Source organism: Scyliorhinus torazame, chromosome 14 (assembly GCF_047496885.1).
Source record: "Scyliorhinus torazame isolate Kashiwa2021f chromosome 14, sScyTor2.1, whole genome shotgun sequence".
Taxonomy (NCBI): Eukaryota; Metazoa; Chordata; class Chondrichthyes; order Carcharhiniformes; family Scyliorhinidae; genus Scyliorhinus; species Scyliorhinus torazame.
In genome coordinates this window covers 4,207,296-4,231,334 of record NC_092720.1, presented here as the reverse complement: position 1 = coordinate 4,231,334, position 24,039 = coordinate 4,207,296, and the positions used below count along the sequence as shown (strand labels likewise).

The following is a 24,039-nucleotide window of genomic DNA, read 5'->3' as shown; positions in this document are numbered from 1 at the left end:
CTTCCAGTGTGTCGATGCATTGCGACCCTTCGAAAGCCATTGGCCTGGATTCTCCGCAGCCCCGTGCCAAAATCGGAGAATCGGTGTTCCCGGCCGAATTGGGCCCGGCACCACCCTGCCCATTCTCCGGGCCCCGAAGAATCGCTCGTCCGCGAATGATGCTGTGCGGCTGAGGGGCCATTGCCAGAGGCCTACCCAGCGAAACTCCGCTCCCAGCAGGCCGAGCTCCCGACGGTGTGGTTCGCCGGTCCATTCCTGGGTTCGATGTTGTCATAAAAGACACATCAGTATATGATGGTGCAGACACACACACTGACTGACACACTGCAAGACCAATCAACACAGCAGCCAATCACCAGTTAGGGCACGGTCACTATAAAGACAGAGGGCACTAGTTTTCCCGCTCATTCGGGATGCAGCCTCTGAGACAGACAGAGCCCGCAGTCAGTAGCACAAACATCCACCATGTGCTCGCAGTATAGGCTGCTCAGGTTAGGCATAGGTCTTCAGTCAATCTAACATAGTGTCGACCCACAGTGCAAGTATGTTTAACAGCTCTTAGTTAAATAAAATAGAGTTGTACTATTACGAGTGTTGGTAGCCTGTCTATGTTACTGCTAAGGTAAACGCAGTCTCCACAGATCCAGAGTACCCAACACATCAGATGTTTCTCATCTTCCAAGTGTCTGGAAGGTGGCGGCGATCACCTCCCAAGCGACCGTCGAGCGATTACGCATTTCGTTTGCCAGCCATGGAATCCCGAGTTGCTGGTGACAGATCACACGGCCTCTTTCCTGCGTGAGGGATTTGCCGCCTGTGTGAACGGCAGCGGGAATCAACCTGTCCACTCTGCCCAAATTCTTCCCAACTTTGCAGCTCTTGCTGTTTTGCATCTTCTATTAATTTACCATCCAGGTTGTTGGAAAGCCACTGAGATCTCTCGATGATATTGGCTTCTGCCCCTTGCAGCATTCCTAGTCTGTAACATCTTTCTCGACCTTGTTTAACTGTGCCCTCTATCCTGCCTCACATCTCGTCCTGGTTGGCTACTGTTTGATTTCCCACATTAGAGATGTTCTTTCAACAGTCCTCAACTCTTCCAATGGGCATGTTCACTGCCAGCCCTACTGTCTGAACTGGCACTGCGTTCTTTTCTTCCCCATTTTTATGTGGGGAACACGGTAGCACAGTGGTTATCACTATGGCTTCACAGAGTCCCAGGTTTGATTCCCGGCTTGGGTCGACGAGGAGCTTTTCACAGCAACTTTGTTGCAGTGTTAATGTAAGCCTACTTTAGCAGGGGCTGTTTAGTACACTGGTTCAATTCCCGTACCAGCCTCCCCGAACAGGCGCCGGAATGTGGCGACTAGGGGCTTTTCACAGTAACTTCATTTGAAGCCTACTCGTGACAATAAGTGATTTTAATTTCATTTGTGACAATAAAGATTATTATTATTACAGCAATTTGCCATCACTCGGGTCACAGAGCTCTCTGGTGTTATCTCCATGTCTGATTGAGTTTAAACACAAACTGCAATTCCCCAAAGTTCTGTCCAAGACTGCCCCCAGCTGGCTACTTAAAGAACAACATGCATCCCTCAGAAATAAATATTTTGTGGCAGCACGGTTGCGCAGTGGTTAGCACTGCTGCCTCACGGCGCCGAGGTCCCAGGTTCGATCCCAGCCCCGGGTCACTGTCCGTGTGGAGTTTGCACATTCACCCCGTGTTTACGTGGGTTTTGCCCCCACAACCCAAAGATGTGCAGGGTAGGTGGATTGGCCACGCTAAATTGCCCCTTAATTGGAAAACTGAATTGGTGACTCTAAATTTATTTTTAAAAAGAAATAAATATATAAATTCAAATTTCCTGAATTGAAAACATAATACTAGGGATTGAATTGACTCCTGGAGTGCCAATGGCACGGTCAGCATTACTTGGGATCTTCCTGTTCCTTTGGCTTGATGTCAAGGTGCTTATTTTGAGCAGAAAGTTCAGAATCCATGTTACTCTGCAGGGATTCAGTGTGTCCCCAGACACAGAAATTACACTCCCTGAGACTCAGCAGATTTTGCAGGTTTTATTTTGAAACTGATAGAAACATTGAAAACAGAAAAAATTGTGTCCACACAGAGAACAGGTATCATTACAGTCCTATTCTGAGATATTATTGCAGATATCATTACAATCCCATTGTTAGATTTAATTACAGTCCTATTGTGAGATATCATTACAGATAACATTATGAATGAAATGAAAATTGCTTATTGCACAAGTTGGCTTCAAATGAAGTTACTGTGAAAAGCCCCTAGTCGCCACATTACAGCACCTGTTCGGGGAGGCCGGTACGGGAATTGAACCCGCGCTGCTGGCCTGCCTTGGTCTGCTTTAAAAGCTAGCGATTTAGCCCAGTGCTAAACCAGAGCCCAGGATTACAGTCCCAGAGCAAAGAACAAAGAAACGTACAGCACAGGAACAGGCCCTTCGGCCCTCCAAGCCTGTGTCGATCATGATGCCCTAACTAAAACAAAACCTTCTGCCCTTACTGGGTCCGTATCCCTCTATTTCCTCCCTATTCATCGACCCATCCAGATGCCTCTTAAATGTTGCTAATGTGCTGTTTCCACCACATCCTCTGGCAGCGCGTTCCAGACACCCACCACCCTCTGTGTGAAAAACTTACTCTGCACATCTCTGTTAAACTGTCCCCCTCTCACCTTGAACCTGTGCCCTGTGTAATTGAAACCTCCACCCTTGGAAAAAGCCTCTGACGATCCGCCCTGTCTATGCCTCTCAGAATTTTGAAGATCTCTATCAGGTCTCCCCCAGCCTCCGTCTTTCCAGTGGAAACAATCCTAGTTTATTCAACTTCTCCTCATAATCAATATCCTGTTTTGCAATATCCTTACAGCCTATTCTGTGATATAATTAAATATCTCATTACAGTGCTGATGTGTGCAGCTCCTTCAGGTTCAACTGCTGTCACACCACACACTCAAATGATGAGTTCTATAATCACTCCCACACTCTCTTTAAGCTAGACTGTGATCTTACGCACAATCACAAAACCAAACTGAGGGAGTGCTGCACTGTCAGAGGGTCAGTACTGAGGGAGTGCCGCACTGTCAGAGGGTCAGTACTGAGGGAGTGCCGCACTGTCAGAGGGTCAGTACTGAGGGAGTGCCGCACTGTCAGAGGGTCAGTACTGAGGGAGTGCTGTACTGTCAGAGGGTCAGTACTGAGGGAGTGCTGCACCGTCAGAGGGTCAGTACTGAGGGAGTGCTGCACTGTCAGAGGGTCAGTACTGAGGGAGTGCCGCACTGTCAGAGTGTCAGTACTGAGGGAGTGCCGCACTGTCAGAGGGTCAGTACTGAGGGAGTGCTGCACTGTCAGAGGGTCAGTACTGAGGGAGTGCCGCACTGTCAGAGGGTCAGTACTGAGGGAGTGCCGCACTGTCAGAGGGTCAGTACTGAGGGAGTGCCGCACTGTCAGAGGGTCAGTACTGAGGGAGTGCCGCACTGTCAGAGGGTCAGTACTGAGGGAGTGCCGCACTGTCAGAGGGTCAGTACTGAGGGAGTGCTGTACTGTCAGAGGGTCAGTACTGAGGGAGTGCTGCACCGTCAGAGGGTCAGTACTGAGGGAGTGCTGCACTGTCAGAGGGTCAGTACTGAGGGAGTGCCGCACTGTCAGAGTGTCAGTACTGAGGGAGTGCCGCACTGTCAGAGGGTCAGTACTGAGGGAGTGCTGCACTGTCAGAGGGTCAGTACTGAGGGAGTGCTGCACTGTCAGAGGGTCAGTACTGAGGGAGTGCCGCACTGTCAGAGGGTCAGTACTGAGGGAGTGCCGCACTGTCAGAGGGTCAGTACTGAGGGAGTGCCGCACTGTCAGAGGGTCAGTACTGAGGGAGTGCTGTACTGTCAGAGGGTCAGTACTGAGGGAGTGCTGCACCGTCAGAGGGTCAGTACTGAGGGAGTGCTGCACTGTCAGAGGGTCAGTACTGAGGGAGTGCCGCACTGTCAGAGTGTCAGTACTGAGGGAGTGCTGTACTGTCAGAGGGTCAGTACTGAGGGAGTGCCGCACTGTCAGAGGGTCAGTACTGAGGGAGTGCCACACTGTCAGAGGGTCAGTACTGAGGGAGTGCTGTACTGTCAGAGGGTCAGTACTGAGGGAGTGCCGCACTGTCAGAGGGTCAGTACTGAGGGAGTGCCACACTGTCAGAGGGTCAGTACTGAGGGAGTGCTGTACTGTCAGAGGGTCAGTACTGAGGGCGTGCCGCACTGTCAGAGGGTCAGTACTGAGGGAGTGCTGTACTGTCAGAGGGTCAGTACTGAGAGAGTGCTGTACTGTCAGAGGGTCAGTACTGAGGGAGTGCCGCACTGTCAGAGGGTCAGTACTGAGGGAGTGCTGCACTGTCAGAGGGTCAGTACTGAGGGAGTGCTGCACTGTCAGAGGGTCAGTACTGAGGGAGTGCTGCACTGTCAGAGGGTCAGTACTGAGGGAGTGCCGCACTGTCAGAGGGTCAGTACTGAGGGACAGCTGCACTGTCAGAGGGTCAGTGCTGAGGGAGCGCCGCACTGTCACAGGGTCAGTACCGAGGGAGTGCCACACTGTCAGAGGGTCAGTACTGAGGGAGTGCTGCACTAAAAGGGGGTCAGTACTGAGGGAGTGCGGCACTGTCAGAGGGTCAGTACTGACAGAGTGCCGCACTGTCAGAGGGTCAGTGCTGAGGGAGCGCTGCACTGTCAGAGGGTCAGTGCTGAGGGAGCGCCGCACTGTCACAGGGTCAGTACCGAGGGAGTGCCACACTGTCAGAGGGTCAGTACTGAGGGAGTGCCGACTGTCAGAGGTTCAGTACTGAGGAAGTGCCGCACTGTCAGAGGGTCAGTACTGAGGGAGTGCCGCACTGTCAGAGGGTAAGTACTGAGAGAGTGCTGTACTGTCAGAGGGTCAGTACTGAGGGAGTGCTGCACTGTCAGAGGGTCAGTACTGAGGGAGTGCTGCACTGTCAGAGGGTCAGTACTGAGGGAGTGCCGCACTGTCAGAGGGTCAGTACTGAGGGACAGCTGCACTGTCAGAGGGTCAGTGCTGAGGGAGCGCCGCACTGTCACAGGGTCAGTACCGAGGGAGTGCCACACTGTCAGAGGGTCAGTACTGAGGGAGTGCTGCACTAAAAGGGGGTCAGTACTGAGGGAGTGCGGCACTGTCAGAGGGTCAGTACTGACAGAGTGCTGCACTGTCAGAGGGTCAGTGCTGAGGGAGCGCTGCACTGTCAGAGGGTCAGTGCTGAGGGAGCGCCGCACTGTCACAGGGTCAGTACCGAGGGAGTGCCACACTGTCAGAGGGTCAGTACTGAGGGAGTGCCGACTGTCAGAGGTTCAGTACTGAGGAAGTGCCGCACTGTCAGAGGGTCAGTACTGAGGGAGTGCCGCACTGTCAGAGGGTCAGTGCTGAGGGAGTGCTGCACTGTCAGAGGGTCAGTACTGAGGGAGTGTCGCACTGTCAGAGGGTCAGTGCTGAGGGAGTGCCGCACTGTCAGAGGGTCAGTACTGAGGGAGTGTCGCACTGTCAGAGGGTCAGTACTGAGGGAGTGCGGCACTGTCAGAGGGTCAGTACTGAGGGAGTGCCACACTGTCAGAGGGTCAGTACTGAGGTAGTGCCGCACTGTCAGAGGTTCAGTACTGAGGGAGTGCCACACTGTCAGAGGGTCAGTACTGAGGGAGTGCTGCACTGTCAGAGGGTCAGTACTGAGGGAGTGCTGCACTGTCAGAGGGTCAGTACTGAGGGAGTGCCGCACTGTCAGAGGGTCAGTACTGAGGGAGTGACGCACTGTCAGTGGGTCAGTACTGAGGGAGTGCCGCACTGTCAGAGGGGCAGTACAGAGGGAGTGCCGCATAGTCAGAGGGTCAGTACTGAGGGAGTGCCGCACTGTCAGAGGGTCAGTACTGAGGGAGTGCCGCACTGTCAGAGTGTCAGTACTGAGGGAGTGCTGCACTGTCAGTGGGTCAGTACTGAGGGAGTGCTGCACTGTCAGAAGGTCAGCACTGAGGGAGTACCGCACTGTCAGAGGGTCAGTACTGAGGGAGTGCCGCACTGTCAGAGGGTCAGTACTGAGGGAGTGCCGCACTGTCAGAGGGTCAGTACTGAGGGAGTGCTGCACTAAAAGGGGGTCAGTACTGAGGGAGTGCGGCACTGTCAGAGGGTCAGTACTGACAGAGTGCCGCACTGTCAGAGGGTCAGTGCTGAGGGAGCGCTGCACTGTCAGAGGGTCAGTGCTGAGGGAGCGCCGCACTGTCAAAGGGTCAGTACTGAGGGAGTGCCGACTGTCAGAGGTTCAGTACTGAGGAAGTGCCGCACTGTCAGAGGGTCAGTACTGAGGGAGTGCCGCACTGTCAGAGGGTCAGTGCTGAGGGAGTGCTGCACTGTCAGAGCGTCAGTACTGAGGGAGTGTCGCACTGTCAGAGGGTCAGTGCTGAGGGAGTGCGGCACTGTCAGAGGGTCAGTACTGAGGGAGTGTCGCACTGTCAGAGGGTCAGTACTGAGGGAGTGCGGCACTGTCAGAGGGTCAGTACTGAGGGAGTGCCACACTGTCAGAGGGTCAGTACTGAGGTAGTGCCGCACTGTCAGAGGTTCAGTACTGAGGGAGTGCCACACTGTCAGAGGGTCAGTACTGAGGGAGTGCTGCACTGTCAGAGGGTCAGTACTGAGGGAGTGCTGCACTGTCAGAGGGCCAGTACTGAGGGAGTGCCGCACTGTCAGAGGGTCAGTACTGAGGGAGTGACGCACTGTCAGTGGGTCAGTACTGAGGGAGTGCCGCACTGTCAGAGGGGCAGTACAGAGGGAGTGCCGCATAGTCAGAGGGTCAGTACTGAGGGAGTGCCGCACTGTCAGAGGGTCAGTACTGAGGGAGTGCCGCACTGTCAGAGTGTCAGTACTGAGGGAGTGCTGCACTGTCAGTGGGTCAGTACTGAGGGAGTACTGCACTGTCAGAAGGTCAGCACTGAGGGAGTGCCGCACTGTCAGAGGGTCAGTACTGAGGGAGTGCCGCACTGTCAGAGGGTCAGTACTGAGGGAGTGCCGCACTGTCAGAGGGTCAGTACTGAGGGAGTGCTGCACTGTCAGAGGGTCAGTACTGAGGGAGTGCTGCACTGTCAGAGGGTCAGTACTGAGGTAGTGCTGCATTGTCAGAGGGTCAGTACTGAGTGAGTGGCGCACTGTCAGAGGGTCAGTACTGAGGGAGTGCTGCACTGTCAGAGGGTCAGTACTGAGTGAGTGCCGCACTGTCAGAGGGTCAGTACTGAGTGAGTGCCGCACTGTCAGAGGTTCAGTACCGAGGGAGTGCCGCACTGTCAGAGGGTCAGTACTGAGGGAGTGCTACACTGTCAGAGGGTCAGTACTTATAGAATTTACAGTGCAGAAGGAGGCCATTCGGCCCATCGAGTCTGCACCGGCTCTTGGAAAGAGCACCCCACCCAAGGTCAACACCGCCACCCCATCCCCATAACCCAGTAACCCCACCCAACACTAAGGGCAATTTTGGACACTAAGGGCAATTTATCATGGCCAATCCACCTAACCTGCACATCTTTGGACTGTGGGAGGAAACTGGAGCACCCGGAGGAAACCCACGCACACACGGGGAGGATGTGCAGACTCCGCACAGACAGTGACCCAAGCCGGAATCGAACCTGGGACCCTGGAGCTGTGAAGCAATTGTGCTATCCACAAGGCTACCGTGCTGCCCCAAAGTACTGAGGGAGTGCCGCACTGTCAGAGGGTCAGTACTGAGGGAGTGCCGCACTGTCAGAGGGTCAGTACTGAGGGAGTGCTGCACTGTCAGAGGGTTAGTACTGAGGGAGTGCTGCACCGTCAGAGGGTCAGTACTGAGGGAGTGCCGCACTGTCAGAGGGTCAGCACTGAGGGAGTGCCGCACTGTCAGAGGGTCAGTACTGAGGGAGTGCTGCACTGTCAGAGGGTCAGTACTGAGGGAGTGCCGCACTGTCAGAGGGTCAGTACTGAGTGCGTGCTACACTGTCAGAGAGTCAGTACTGAGGGAGTGCCGCACTGTCAGAGGGTCAGTACTGAGGGAGTGCCGCTGTGTCAGAGAGTCAGTACTGGGGGAGTGCTGCCCTGTCAGAGTCAGTGCTGAGCGAGTGCCGCACTGTCAGAGGGTCAGTACTGAGGGAGTGCTGCCCTGTCAGAGGGTCAGTACTGAGGGAGTGCTGCACTGTCAGAGGGTCAGTACTGAGGGAGTGCTGCACTGTCAGAGGGTCAGTACTGAGGGAGTGCCGCACTGTCAGAGGGTCAGTACTGAGGGAGTGCTGCACTGTCAGTGGGTCAGTACTGAGGGAGTGCCGCACTGTCAGAGGGTCAGTACTGAGGGAGTGCCGCACTGTCAGAGGGTCAGTACTGATGGAGTGCCGCACTGTCAGAGGGTCAGTACTGAGAGAGTGCCGCACTGTCAGAGGGTCAGTACTGATGGAGTGCCGCACTGTCAGAGGGTCAGTACTGAGAGAGTGCCGCACTGTCAGAGGGTCAGTACTGATGGAGTGCCGCACTGTCAGAGGGTCAGTACTGAGGGAGTGCTGCACTGTCAGAGGGTCAGTACTGAGGGAGTGCTGCACTGTCAGAGGGTCAGTACTGAGGGAGTGCTGCACTGTCAGAGGGTCAGCGTGTCTCTGCCTCTCAGTTGGATACAGGACCAGAATTTGAATTGGGCAGGGTGAGCTCACTAAGGTTTTTTTCTGAACTAACCCAGTCACAAGATTAGTTTGGTGCCTGTACAAAGAACAAAGAATGTGATAGTTCATTCTGAATATATTGCAGCTGCTTTTCCTACGTGTCACCAATGATTACACTTCAAAGGGACCGATGTGAAAGGGGTTATATAAACGCACGTCTTCTCGCACGTTGTGGGAAATTTACATTCAGTAAAAGTTCAATTGTTCTCACTCCCGGGGCGGGATTTTCCCCTACCCGGCGGGGGGTCCCAGCGGGGGGTCCCGGCGGGGGGTCCCGGCGGGGGGTCCCGGCGGGGGGTCCCGGCGGGGTGGGGGTCCCGGCGGGGTGGGGGTCCCGGCGGGGTGGGGGTCCCGGCGGGGGGTCCCGGCGGAGTGGGGGTCCCGGCGGGGTGGGGGTCCCGGCGGGGGGTCCCGGCGGGATGGAGTGGCGGGAACCACTCCGGCGCGGCTGCCCCAAAGCTGCGGAAGTCTCCGCGCCTTTAGGGGCCAAGTCCTCACCATGGGGGGCTAGGCCCGCGCCGGAGTGGTTTCCGCTCCACCGGCTGGCGGGAAAGGCCTTTGCCGGGCGACACGGGTCGGCGCATGCGCGGGAGCGTCAGCGGCTGCTAACGTCATCCCTGCGCATGCGCAGGGGAGGGGGTCTCTTCCGCCTCTGCCATAGTGAAGACCATGGCGAAGGCGGAAGGGAAAGAGTGCCCCCACGGCACAGGCCCACCCACGGATCGATGGGCCTAAATTGCGGGCCAGGCCACAGTGGGGCACCCCCCGGGGCCAGATCGCCCCGCGCGCCCCCCCCGGACCCCGGAGCCTGCCCGTGGGCACCCCCCGGGGCCAGATCGTCCCGCGCCCCATCCCCCCAGGACCTCGGAGCCTGCCCGTGGGCACCCCCCGGGGCCAGATCGCCCCGCGCCCCCCCCCGGACCCCGGAGCCTGCCCGCGTCGCCTTGTCCCGCCGTTCAAAAGGTAGTTCAATCCACACTGGTGGGACAGGCATTCCAGCAGCGGGACTTCGGCCCAACGTGGGCCGGAGAATCAGCGGGAGTGGGCCCCCGCCGAATCTCTGGTGGCGGAGACTTCGGGACATGGCGGGGGCAGGATTCACGGCAGCCCCGGCGATTCTCTGACCCGGCGTGGGGTCGGAGAATCCCGCCCCTGGACAATCCCAGACAGACAAAGAACATACAGCACAGGAACAGGCCCTTCGGCCCTCCAAGCCTGTACCGGTCATGATACCAACCTTGGCCAAAATCCTCAGCACTTCCTTGTGCCGTATCCCTCTATACCTGTCCTATCCATGTGTTTGTCAAGATGCCTTTTGAACACCGTTAATGTATCTGTTTCCACAACCTCCCCTGGCAACGCGTTCCAGGCACTCACCACCCTCTGTGTAAAAACCTGCCTCACACATCTCCTCTTAACCTCTGGTGTCATCCGCAAACTTACTAATCAGACCGGCTACATGTTCCTCCAAATCGTTATGGATACTACAAACAACAGAGGCTCCAGCACCGATCCCTGTGGGATACCACTATTCACAACCTTCCATTCAGAAAAATACCCTTCTGTGACCGAGCCAGTTCTGTATCCATCTTACCACCTCACCTCTGACCCTGTGTGACTTCACCTTTTGTACCAGTCTGCCATGAGGCACCTTGTCAAAGGCTTTACTGAAGTCCATGTAAACAACATCCACCGCCCTCCCCTCATCAATCATCTTTGTTATCTCCTCAAAAATCTCGATCAAGTTAGAGAGGCACGACCTCCCCTTCACAAAACCATGCTGTCTATCGCTAATGAGTCCATTTGTTTCCAAATGGGTATAACTCCTGTCCCTGAGAATTCTCTCCAATAATTTACCAACTACAGACGCGAGGCTCACCGGCCTATAGTTTCCAGGATTATCCCTGCTACCTTTATTAAACAGCGGTACCACATTCGCTATTCTCCAGTCCTCTGGGATCTCACCTGTAGCCAATGAGGATACAAAGATGTCAGTCAAGGCCCCAGCAATTTCCTCCTTGCTTCCCTCAGCATTCTGGGGTAAATCTGATCCGGCTCAGATGACCTATCTAATGTAATATCTTTGAAAAGACCCAATACGTCCTCCTTTTCGATGTTAACATGATCCAGACTGTCCACCCACCCTACCCAAGAATCATCGTCCACAAAGTCCCTTCTCTCTGGTGAACACTGAAGCAAAGTATTCACTTAGTACCTCGCCCATTTCCTCTGGCTCAACACATAGATTCCCCCCATTGTCCTTAAGTGGTCAAATCCTTTCCCTGGCCACCCTCTTGCTTTTTACATATGAATAAAAAACTTTGGGATTCACCTTAATCCTACTTGCCAAGGACTTTTTATGACCTCCTCCTAATTTCCCGCTTCAGTGAGGTTATTCACTTTGGAAGTAAAAACAGGAAGGCAGATTACTACCTGAATGGTTGTAAATTGGGAGAGGGGAGAGTGCAGCAGGACCTGGGTGTCCTTGTGCACCAGTCGCTGAAGGTCAGCATGCAGGTGCAGCAGGCGGTAAAGAAGGCTAATGGTATGTTGGCCTCCATTGCGAGAGGTTTCGAGTATATACCATACAACATACAGTGCAGAAGGAGGCCATTCGGCCCATCGAGTCTGCACCGACCCACTTAAGCCCTAACTTCCACCCTATCCCTGTAACCCAATAACCCCTCCTAACCTTTTTGGTCACTAAGGGAAATTTATCATGGCCAATCCACCTAACCTGCACATCTTTGGACTGTGGGAGGAAACCGGAGCACCCGGAGGAAACCCACGCAGACACGGGGAGAACGTACAGACTCCACACAGACAGTGACCCAGCGGGGAATCGAACCTGGGACCCTGGCGCTGTGAAGCCACAGTGCTATCCACTTGTGCTACCGTGCTGCCCTAGAAGTGTGTATAGAAGCAGGGATGTGTTGCTACAATTGTACAGGGCCTTGGTGAGGCCACACCTGGAGTATTGTGGGCAGTTTTGGTCTCCTTCTCTGAGGAAGGAAGTTCTTGCTCTCGAGGGAGAGCAGCGAAGGTTTACCAGACTGATTCCAGGGATGGCGGGATTGATGTGTGAGGAGAGATTGACTAGGTTGGGATTGTTCTCGCTGGAGTTCAGAAGAATGAGGGGGGATCTCATAGAGACTTATAAAATTCTAACAGGACTGGACAGGGTAGATGCAGGGAAGATGTTACCAATGATGGGTGTGTCCAGAACCAGGGGTCACAGTCTGAGGATTCAGGGTAAACCATTTCGGACATCTACACTCCTCAAGGGTTTCGATTCTTCCCACCCTTCTAGACAGACAAAAGCCTCCATTTTCATTTAGACGAGGTTCACAAAATCCCTCGTTATCCAAGGCTCCCTAAACTTCCCATACTTATCCTTCATTCTCTCAGGAACGTGACTTTCCTGAATCCTAATCAACTATCGCCGCACCCAATCCAAATACTTCAATTCCTATCTAATGTTATCGTAATTTGCCTTTACCCAGTTTAGCAACTTAACACAAGGGTTACCCTCATCCAGCTTCAAAAGTACCCTAAAACTTATGGAATTGTGGTCACTACTCCCAAAATGACTGGGCCCAAGCCGGAAGTGAAGCCCTGACCTCGATTTGGGGCCGACCCAACCTCGGAGCTCCCAACCCGGCCTAACAACCGACGCCAGCCCCTGGACCGCCGGGTTCAGTCCCCAGAGCTCCCGACCCGACCCCTGACAACGAGACTCGGCCCAACTCGATGCGAGAGGCCCAGCCAGCGACCCAACCCGGAGAGGCCCCGTCCAGCAACCCGACTTACCTGGAGATGGAAGAAAGAAAAATCCACGTGGAGGCCCGACCGGGCCTACTTCATGACCTGACCCCAGGAGCATCCAGGGAGGGAACAGACCACAGGACTCAGCCCAACCTGACTCAGGAAGACCCTGCCCATCACCCAGGACCCCAGAAATGGCAGAGATCCCGCGCAAGGATCCAAACGCGCTGCAAGACATTCCCGTGCCCGCATAACGGCAGGACCCGTCTGTTTCGCAAACATGCCCCCCTAGCAACCCCTCTACCTCAACCAGCGCCCGGGACCCTGACAGACACGACCCCGGAAATGTAAGCAGCGCCCTGAGTCCCCGCCAGTCGCAATCACCTACCTTCCACAAGGGCTGACGTCTCCCATCGGATCCCAGGATCATCCAGCCGCCAACCGAGGAAGCGAGGGAAATGTGGCGGTCTGCAGGTTAGACTGACGCAACGCGGTTTCAAGACCCCTCTCCCCAGCATACTCCTGGCAAATATCCAAGCGATCGAAAACAAGCTGGATGAACTTAACGCCAGACTTACCTCTCAGAGGGAAGTAAGAGACTGCTGTGTGCTGTGTTTCACAGAGACATGGCTCACCCCTGCCTCACCGGACTGTGCCATACAACCTGACGGCTTCTCAATTCACCGGGCGGACCGCACGGCGTCATCAGACAAAGCGAAGGGTGGAGGGGTTTGCCTCCTCATCAACTCCTCCTGGTGCTTGGATGTGACGATGCTGGCGACCTACTGCTCCCCAGACCTGGAATACCTGACCGTGAAGTGCCGCACATATTATCTTCCACGTGAGTTCACTTCAGCCATTATCACAGCGGTCTACATCTCAACCCAGGCAGTAGTGAGGAAGGCCCTGGAGGAACTGTACACAGTTATAAACAACTACGAAACAGAACACCCGGAGGCCCTGTTCATCGTGGCCGGAGACTTCAACAAGGCCAACCTCAAGAGTGTACTGCCAAAATTCCACCAACGCATCTCCTGTCCCACCAGGGGCACCAACACTCTTGACCACTGCTACTCAAAAATCAAGGGTGCCTACCGTTCCATCCCCCGACCGCACTTTGGGAAATCAGACCATAAGACGGTGCTCCTCCTCCCGGCATACAAGCAGAAACTCAAGCGGGAGAATCCAGCTAAGAATGTTGTGCAGTGCTGGTCCGAGGAGACAGAAGAGCTCTTACGTGACTGCTTAGAGACAGTGGACTGGTCCATAGTTAAGAACTCAGCGACCAACTTAAATGAGTATGCCACCACCGTCACAGACTTCATCAGCAAATGTGTGGACAACTGCATGCCAAAGAAAGCAGTACGTGCGTTCCCCAACCAGAAACCATGGCTCAATCGCGAGATTGACTCCCTACTGAAGGACAGATCTGAGCCGTTCAAGTCAGGCGACCCTGACCTATACAAGAAATCCAGGTACGGCCTCCGCAAAGCCATCCGGAATGCCAAGAGAGAATATCAAACCAAGCTAGAGTCACAGACAGACTCTCGGCGGTTGTGGCAAGGGCTAAACAACATAACGGGCTACCAAGCGAAGCCGAACAGTATCTCTGGCAGCAGCGCACCCCTCCCCGATGAACTCAATGCATTCTATGCTCGGTTCGAGCAGGTAACCAACAATCCGCTGGCGAGTGCCCCAGCAGCCCATAATTCACCCATACCCACCATCACAGCTTCCGAAGTCAGATCGGACTTCCTGAAAGTGAACCCTCGGAAGGCGACGGGCCCAGACGGGATCCCTGGTCGTGGACTCAGCGCCTGCGCGGACCAGCTGGCAGAGGTGTTCGCAAACATTTTTAACCTGTCCCAACTCCACTCCGAGGCCCCCACCTGCTTCAAGAAGACCACCATCATACCAGTGCCAAAGAAGAACCAGGAATCGTGCCTCAAAGACTACCGTCCGGTGGCCCTGACTTCAGTCATATTGAATGCTTCGAGAGGTTGGTCATGAAGCGCATCACCTCCATACTCCCAGAATGCCTTGCATACCGCCGCAATCGGTCCACAGCAGATGCCATCTCCCTGGCCCTACACTAATCCCTAGAGCATCTCGACAACAAGGACTCCTGTATCAGACTCCTATTTATTGACTACAGCTACGTCGTCAACACCATATTCCCAGCCGAGCTCATATCAAAGCTTCAAAACCTAGGACTTGGCTCCCCACTCTGCAACTGCATCCTCGATTTTCTGACCAACAGACCACAATCAGTAAGAATGAACAACAACACCTCCTCCACAATAGTCCTCAACACCGGCGCCCCGCAAGGCTGCGTACTTAGCCCCCTACTCTACTCCCTGTACACACACGACTGCGTGGCAAAACTTGGTTCCAACTCCATCTACAAGTTTGCTGACGATACGACCATAGTGGGCCGGATCTCGAATAATGATGAGTCCGAATACAGGAGGGAGATAGAGAACCTAGTGGAGTGGTGTAGCGACAACAATCGATCCCTCAATGCCAGCAAAACTAAAGAGCTGGTCATTGGCTTCAGGAAGCAAAGTACTGTACACACCCCTGTCAGCAACAACGGGGCTGAGGTGGAGATGGTTGACAGCTTCAAATTGCTAGGGGTGCACATCTCCAAAAATCTGTCCTGGTCCACCCACGTCAACACTACCACCAAGAAAGCACAACAGTGCCTATACTTCCTCAGGAAACTAAGGAAATTCGGCATGTCCACATTGACTCTTACCAACTTTTACCGATGCACCATAGAAAGCATCCTATCAGGCTGCATCACAGCCTGGTATGGCAACTGCTCGGCCCAGGACCGCAAGAAACTTCAGAGAGTCGTGAACACAGCCTAGTCCATCACAAAAACCTGCCTCCCATCCATTGACTCCTCCCGCTGCCTGGGGAAAGCGGGCAGCATAATCAATGAAATGAAATGAAATGAAAATCGCTATTGTCACGAGTAGGCTTCAAGGAAGTTACTGTGAAAAGCCCCTAGTCGGGGAGGCTGGTACGGGAATTGAACCATGCTGCTGGCCTGCCTTGGTCTGCTTTAAAGGCCAGCAATTTAGCCCAGTGTGCTAAACCAATCCGGCTTACTCACTCTTCCAACTTATTTTTCTTCCCTTTTCTTCCCATGTACTTAATGATCTGTTGAGCTGCTCGCAGAAAAATACTTTACACTGTACCTCGGTACACGTGACAATAAACAAATCCAAATCCAAATGTCCCCCGACTGAAACCTCAACGTCCAGGCTCCGGATTCCAGATCCAGTACTGCCCTGTCCCCAGTTGGACTATCTACATATTACATCAAGAAGGCTTCCTGGATACACCTTACAAACTCTGCCCCATCCAAACCCCTCGCACTAGGTGAGTCCCAGTCAATATAGGGGAAGTTAAAATCCCCGACCACAACAACCCTGTAACTTTTGCTATGTTATGGCTATGTTACTGGACTAGCTTCAAACCATTGAGAGATGCGTGTTTAAATCATCCCACTGTACCTGGGAAATGGAAATTTAAAAAGTTGGAAATAAAAAAAGCTCGTGTTGCTAATGGCGACCAGGTCTCCGCGTGACTCCAGAGCGTCAGCAACCTGTGTTTTCACCGCACTCGGCAAAGTACCAACCACAGAGCGGCTGGGGTGGACAATGAATTCTGGCCTTTCCAGCGACACTTACATCCTTCGGATGAATAGGAAAAAAAAGCACAGATACACACTGACTGGCAAAGAGCAGCAAAGCTGGGGAATTCTCAGAGTGGAAATACCTGGTCATGGAACGTTCAGGGAAAGTGAATTCTCCGTAATAGACTTTGTCGATGTAATTCAGGGGGACCCTCCGGCAGGACTGGTATGTGAGCACCATGAAGTCATACTTGCAGATGAGCAGACTTTTCTCACAGATCAACACAATGCGTTCCTTTTCATTGTTCCAGTGGTCGACCCTGTAACAGGAAGAAATTCTACCATTAGCACCGGAGCGAGCACGCGTGTAAACCAGGCCCCCGAGACGGTGAGGGAGGGGGGGGGTGGGGAGAGAGAGAAACACCTTTCAGATTGGCCATGTTCATCGGCACTTGAAAGAGGCAGCGGTGTAACAGGATTTACGCAAATATGGAAGAATTTATATTTATCTGGCCCCTTTACTGGAATGAAATGTGCCGCGGTGACATTAACGTAACCAAATTACAAGTTGAGAAAAGTGGTAGATTTAGACGTTAAGTGGGAGAGAAAGAAAGATGGAGAATCCCTCTGCCGGCGGGGCCCGCGGGATGGAGAATCCCTCTGCCGGCGGGGCCCGCGGGATGGAGAACGGGGCAGTGGGATGGAGAATCCCTCTGCCGGCGGGGCCCGCGGGATGGAGAATCCCACTGCTGGCAGGGCCCGCGAGATGGAGAATCCCGCTCCTGGCGGGGCCCGCGGGATGGAGAATCCCACTGCTGGCAGGGCCCGCGAGATGGAGAATCCCGCTGCTGGCGGGGCCCGCGGGATGGAGAATCCCACTGCTGGCAGGGCCCGCGAGATGGAGAATCCCGCTGCTGGCGGGGCCCGCGGGATGGAGAATCCCACTGCTGGCGGGGCCCGCGGGATGGAGAATCCCACTGCTGGCAGGGCCCGCGAGATGGAGAATCCCGCTGCTGGCGGGGACGCCCCGCTGGAGAATGGGACAGCGGGATGGAGAATCCCGCCCAAGGGGTTTAGAGCAACAATTCGAGAGGTTGGGGCCCAGGCAGGTGGAGGCAGAGGTGGAGTGATTAAATCAGGAATGCTGAAGAGAGTAGAAGTGGAGGAGTGCAGGGACCTCGGAGGGTGGTGGGGTTGGAGATTCCAGAGACTGGGAGGGGTGAGGCTGCGGAAGGGTTTGAAACGAGGAGGACATTTTTAAAGTTAAAGACCCAGAGGGATGATCTGTGATTGGACAGTAATAGAGTCACTGGGTCATTACATCCCAGAAGGAGGCTGTTCAGCCTGTAGAATCCATGTTGGCTCTTTGTACGTCCAATCAGTCCCATCCTTCAACTCTATCCTTGGAGCCTGTTACGAGGATGTGCATTTTGAAGATTAAAAACTTTCTCTGGCAGGATTTTAAAAAATAACTGCGACCCTCCACAGACAATGTAAAAACTGTCCAGTCTGCCGCAATATACACAATCTCGCATTCCACAAAGTGGGATGAAGACAGACACCCAGAGGAGCATGAAAGACTCCATTCCTTATCAATTCACACCATCCTCTGGCTTTTCCAGTGTTTCTGAGATGAGGCATCAAAATGCAATAATAATAATAATACTAATAATAATCGCTTATTGTCACAAGTAGGCTTCAGTGAAGTTACTGTGAAAAACCCCAAGTCGCCACATTCCGGCACCTGGTCGGGGAGGCTGGTACAGAAATTGAACCCGCGCTGCTGGCATTGTTCTGTATTACAAGCTAGCTGTTTAGCCCACTGTGCTAAACCAGCCCATTGTTCTGAAACAATAACTGCAGCAGAGAAGAATCAATTTCTTTGAAATATTCAACAGTGAGATACTTCAAGGCCTCCTTACCAACCACGAGAAGGAGAACAAATTACCAATGCTGTATTAAGCACAGGCTGGTTGGAGCTAAGTGCCCTCTTTGTCATTCCCTCTCTTGGAAGTTCTGTGCCTGGTTTGCAAAGTGACCATCCTGAGACGATCTGATCAGAAACTGTAGATATTTGCTCCATGCAATTACACCGAGGTGGGCAGCTGAACAAAGTAACTGCAACATTGAAACATCGATTCGAGAAAAGCCAAGGAACTAACAAAATATTCTTCATTTCATTGGGTGCGATTTACTGGGCTCATCTCGCCCAGTGTGGTGACTCAACGAGATTCAACCAAACCTTGCGAGACGTCACGCCCGGGAACTGACGGCCTCCCTGGCTTTCCCTCTAGCACATTGACAGTACCACCCTGGTACCTTGGAACTGGCACCCTGGCCCGGCCACAATGCCCAGGTGGCACTGCCAAGCTGGCAGGGTGGCACTGCCGAGGGCCATGACCATGATAGGATGGATGAGGGAGTATGAGTGGTGGGGGGGGAGGAAGGGTGGGTATGAAGGGTCCACATAAAGGTTGGGGTGGTTTAAGGGTGGGGGTCCTAAAATGTGGTGAGGCATGAAAAGGGGGGGGGCCTCAGCGACCTCACAGTGGGGTGCCCTCACTGCGGCAGGTGGGGGGGGGGGGGGGTAATGCCCATGTGTGTGGTGGGTGACATTGCCTGTGGGTGAGGGGTGTGGGGGAGCCTCAGGGTCACTCAGAGATCAGGGCACCTTTTAAAATGGCAGCCGGTTCTATGAAGAACCGGCCTCACTGACGAGTTCAGCTCCCCAGTGTTGAAAAGGTTTCTGAGGGTGGGATTCTCCAGCCACGTTTACCAGCATGGCCCACCCCCGCCGGCCAATGGGGTTTCCCATTCTGGCCACCCCATCCTGTCGGGAAACGCGTGAGCGCGTAGCTGGCAGACTGGTGCTACCCGCCGACGGAGAATACCGCTGTAAGTGTGACCTGGACCGTGGAGAAACTCCCTAAGACCCAAAAAGGTGACCAGGTGTGGTTAGATAGCGGTATGGATCTCACCCAAATAGCCTGCTAGAAACACCCTGCCAAAATCACCCAAAACAAGGCTTAGAAATGTTTTGATTGAATCGCGCCCAGCTGGAAACATCCTACAAGCCTGTCCTCTTACTCTGCCAGGCGTAATGATCTGTGTGGGAACTCATCAAATGCATGTGACATAGGAATTCTGGTCGCACTTTACCAAGTCTTTTATTTCAAAAAATAGTTTCAATGAACATATCTCCTTTGTTTAACCTCAGGAAACCTGTCTGGATAATCCTTTACAACATCAAAGTGTAAATACTGGAACAGAATCAGTGAAGCATATCCTCTCAATTCTCTAAAGACCCTGTTATGTTGAAATTGGAGTAGAATTTTGTGAATGTCACGAGCCACCAGCCACAGAGTCAGCAGGCAGCGCCCAGCCGCTGAATCTCAAAATCCCTCGGCCATTTAATGCTCATTTAAATATTGATTGGCAGTGGGCAGGACTTCTGTCCACCCTTAGAGGGAAGTCCCACCCGTGAGAGCTTTGGCCGACAGCTCTCCATCCCGGTCATTGCCAGCTCCACAGACCCCAGAGTCCCAACATAAGTGAATAACCAATAATTTGTGTTTATTCCTGGGATCTTCAACCCTCGACTGCTCCAATGAGTTACAGACACCAGATTTATAAATAAAACATTTATAAATGTTTATTCATAACAAGAGGAAAAGATGAATACTTAAAGAAATAACAGAACAATGGTCTACCAATCTATCTATTCCCAAAACCCCGTCCCACCCAGACACACACAAGACAGACACAAGGTAAGGGTCGAAGAGGATTGCGAAGAAGTTAGCTCTAAAGCGAGAAGTTTGAGATGAGTCTTCATTGCTGTGGTTGTGCTGTCTGGGAATAGATTTTCAGGTCAGCGCAGTTCCATGTTACCAGATGGAGTTACGTACAGGATGTTCAGATCAGCGCAATTCTGCTCTTCTGCAATCAGATGATGCTTTCATCGCCCCGTCAGGTTACGGGTCTTTAACTGTGGAATGAACAGACTTTCACTTGCCTAATTTCTGTGCAGAACTCTAGTGGTTTTATCACGAATGCTGAATGCTCTCACATTAAACTTCAATCTGGAGCTCTTTCCAGCTCCTGAGACACGGAGTTAAAAGGTTACCAACCTGTAGAAAACAGCTGGCGCTTTCACATCTCTTTTCAAGAGATCTCTTTCCAAGTTCTGATGCCTGTCTGTGCCCTTTTCAACAAGGAAGCCTCTGCAGATTTAGCTCTAATGCCTCTTAAAATCATCTGGCAAAGAGAGAGAAGGAGAGAGACAGAGAGAGAGAGTCTTCAAGCTCCTTGCTAGCTGGCTTCCTTCACAGAATTGAACACAAAATGGAACTCTCCAGAAGACCCAGCTTCTTCCTGAAAGATCCTGACTGCCTCCACCAATCACCGGCAACAATAGGAGATGGCAGAGAACTCTACATTCATACGTTCTGAAGGTCATAAGATACTGGAGCAGAATTAGGCCATTCAGCCCATCAGCTCTCCTCTGCCATTTTATCAAGGCTGATATCTTCCTCATCTGCTACCTACAATGCTACAGACCAAGAGCTGGATTGCGAAATCAGCCAGAGCATCTCCTCCCTCGCACCTGACCGAGGAGCGGGAGTCGGTAATTTAGCCTCCCGAGCCTAAACACGCTCAATGTGATTATGGCTGATCCGATCCTGGCCTCAACTCCACCGTCCTGCCCGTTCTCCATAACCCTTCAACACATTACCAACTAAAAATCTGTCTAACTCCTCCTTAAATTTACTCACTGTCCCAGCATGCACCGCACCCTGGGGCAGCGAATTCCACAGATTCACAACCCTTTGAGAGAAGTAGTTTCGCCTCATCGCTGTTTTAAATTTGCTATCCCCTTATTCCAAGATTATGACCTCTGGTTTTAGAATGCCCCACAAGAGGAAGCATCATCTCCACGTCTACTTCATCCAGACCTTTCAGCATCTTGTATACCTCGATTTGATCTCCCCTCATTCTTCTAAACTCTACAGAAAGTACAAGCCTAAACTGATCAATCTCTCTTCATACGACAAATCCTCATCTCTGGAATCAACCCAGTAAACCTCCTCGGAACTGCCTCCAATGTCACTATATGATTGATTGTTTGCTAAGTCATCAAATCGACATCACCGGTTCTGCCACAGAACCTAAAGGGAACGTCTTGGCCTGGTCTATCAGGACAGGGGTGTTTCCAGTCCTGCCTAAAATCTGTAGGTTAACACAAATCCCAAATGGCGCAGTACAACAAAGAACAAAGAAAAGTACAGCACAGGAACAGGCCCTTCGGCCCTCCAAGCCCGTGCCGACCATACTGCCCGACTAAACTACAATCTTCTACACTTCCTGGGTCCGTAACCCTCTATTCCCATCCTATTCATGTATTTGTCAAGATGCCCCTTAAATGTCACTATCGTCCCTGCTTCCACCACCTCCTCCGGCAGCGAGTTCCAGGCACCCACTACCCTCTGCGTAAAAAAACTTGCCACATACATCTCCTCTAAACCTTGCCCCTCGCACCTTAAACCTATGTCCCCTAGTAATTGACCCCTCTACCCTGGGGAAAAGCCTCTGACGATCCACTCTGTCCATGTCCCTCATTATTTTGTAGACCTCTATCAGGTCTCCCCTCAACCTCCGTCGTCCCAGTGAGAACCGAGTTTATTCAACCACTCCTCATAGCTAATGCCCTCCATACCAGGCAACATCCTGGTAAATCTCTTCTGCACCCTCTCTAGAGCCTCCACATCCTTTTGGTAGTGTGGTGACCAGAATTGAACACTACTCCAAGTGTGGCCTAACTAAGGTTCTATACAGCTGCAACATGACTTGCCACTTCTTATACTCAATGCCCCAGCCAATGAAGGCAAGCATGCAGTAGGCCTTCTTCACTACCTTCTCCACCTGTGTTGCCCCTTTCAGTGACCTGTGGACCTGTACACCAAATCTCTCGGACTGTCAATACTCGAGGGTTCTACCATTCACTGCATATTCCCTACCTGCATTAGCCCTTCCAAAATGCATTACCTCACATTTGTCCGGATTAAACACCATCTGCCATCTCTCCGCCCAAGTCTCCAAACAATCTAAATCCTGCTGTATCCTCTGACAGACTCGGTAACAGTGACCACAATTCAGTAAGTTTTAAAGTACTGGTGGACAAGGATAAGAGTGGTCCGAGGATGAATGTGCTAAATTGGGGGAAGGCTGATTATAACAATATTAGGCGGGAACTGAAGAACATAGATTGGGGGCGGATGTTTGAGGGCAAATCAACATCTGACATGTGGGAGGCTTTCAAGTGTCAGTTGAAAGGAATACAGGACCGGCATGTTCCTGTGAGGAAGAAGGATAAATACAGCAATTTTCGGGAACCTTGGATGACGAGTGATATTGTAGGCCTCGTCAAAAAGAAAAAGGAGGCATTTGTCAGGGCTAAAAGGCTGGGAACAGACGAAGCCTGCGTGGAATATAAGGAAAGTAGGAAGGAACTTAAGCAAGGAGTCAGGAGGGCTAGAAGGAGTCACGAAAAGTCATTGGCAAATAGGGTTAAGGAAAATCCCAAGGCTTTTTACACGTACATAAAAAGCAAGAGGGTAGCCAGGGAAAGGGTTGGCCCACTGAAGGATAGGCAAGGGAATCGATGTGTAGAGCCAGAGGAAATGGGCGAGGTACTAAATGAATACTTTGCATCAGTATTCACCAAAGAGAAGGAATTGGTAGATGTTGAGTCTGGAGAAGAGGGTGTAGATAGCCTGGGTCACATTGTGATCCAAAAAGACGAGGTGTTGGGTGTCTTAAAAAATATTAAGGTAGATAAGTCCCCAGGGCCTGATGGGATCTACCCCAGAATACTGAAGGAGGCTGGAGAGGAAATTGTTGAGGCCTTGACAGAAATCTTTGGATCCTCGCTGTCTTCAGGGGATGTCCCGGAGGACTGGAGAATAGCCAATGTTGTTCCTCTGTTTAAGAAGGGTAGCAAGGATAATCCCGGGAACTACAGGCCGGTGAGCCTTACGTCAGTGGTAGGGAAATTACTGGAGAGAATTCTTCGAGACAGGATCTACTCCCATTTGGAAGCAAATGGACGTATTAGTGAGAGGCAGCACGGTTTTGTGAAGGGGAGGTCGTGTCTCACTAACTTGATAGAGTTTTTCGAGGAGGTCACTAAGATGATTGATGCAGGTAGGGCAGTAGATGTTGTCTACATGGACTTCAGTAAGGCCTTTGACAAGGTCCCTCATGGTAGACTAGTACAAAAGGTGAAGTCACACGGGATCAGGGGTGAGCTGGCAAGGTGGATACAGAACTGGCTAGGCCATAGAAGGCAGAGAGTATCAATGGAGGGATGCTTTTCTAATTGGAGGGCTGTGACCAGTGGTGTTCCACAGGGATCAGTGCTGGGACCTTTGCTCTTTGTAGTATATATATATAAATGATTTGGAGGAAAATGTAACTGGTCTGATTAGTAAGTTTGCAGACGACACAAAGGTTGGTGGAATTGCGGATAGCGATGAGGACTGTCGGAGGATACAGCAGGATTTAGATTGTCTGAAGACTTGGGCGGAGAGATGGCAGATGGAGTTTAATCCGGACAAATGTGAGGTAATGCATTTTGGAAGGTCTAATGCAGGTAGGGAATATACAGTGAATGGTAGAACCCTCAAGAGTATTGAAAGTCAAAGAGATCTAGGAGTACAGGTCCACAGGTCATTGAAAGGGGCAACACAGGTGGAGAAGGTAGTCAAGAAGGCATACGGCATGCTTGCCTTCATTGGCCGGGGCATTGAGTATAAGAATTGGCAAGTCATGTTGCAGCTGTATAGAACCTTAGTTAGGCCACACTTGGAGTATAGTGTTCAATTCTGGTCGCCAC

At 52.4% G+C, this 24,039-nt stretch overlaps 1 protein-coding gene across 1 annotated transcript in view; it reads right to left on the bottom strand.

Annotated features, from left to right (window-relative positions):
- The window catches only part of LOC140389490 (tumor protein p63-regulated gene 1-like protein), a 280,775-nt gene that overhangs the window by 166,676 nt on the left and 90,060 nt on the right, over nucleotides 1–24,039 (bottom strand). Inside the window, exon 3 of the mRNA XM_072473635.1 lies at nucleotides 16,292–16,468. Within this exon, the coding sequence (XP_072329736.1) occupies nucleotides 16,292–16,468 (177 nt within the window). The remainder of the gene's footprint in view (nucleotides 1–16,291; nucleotides 16,469–24,039) is intronic.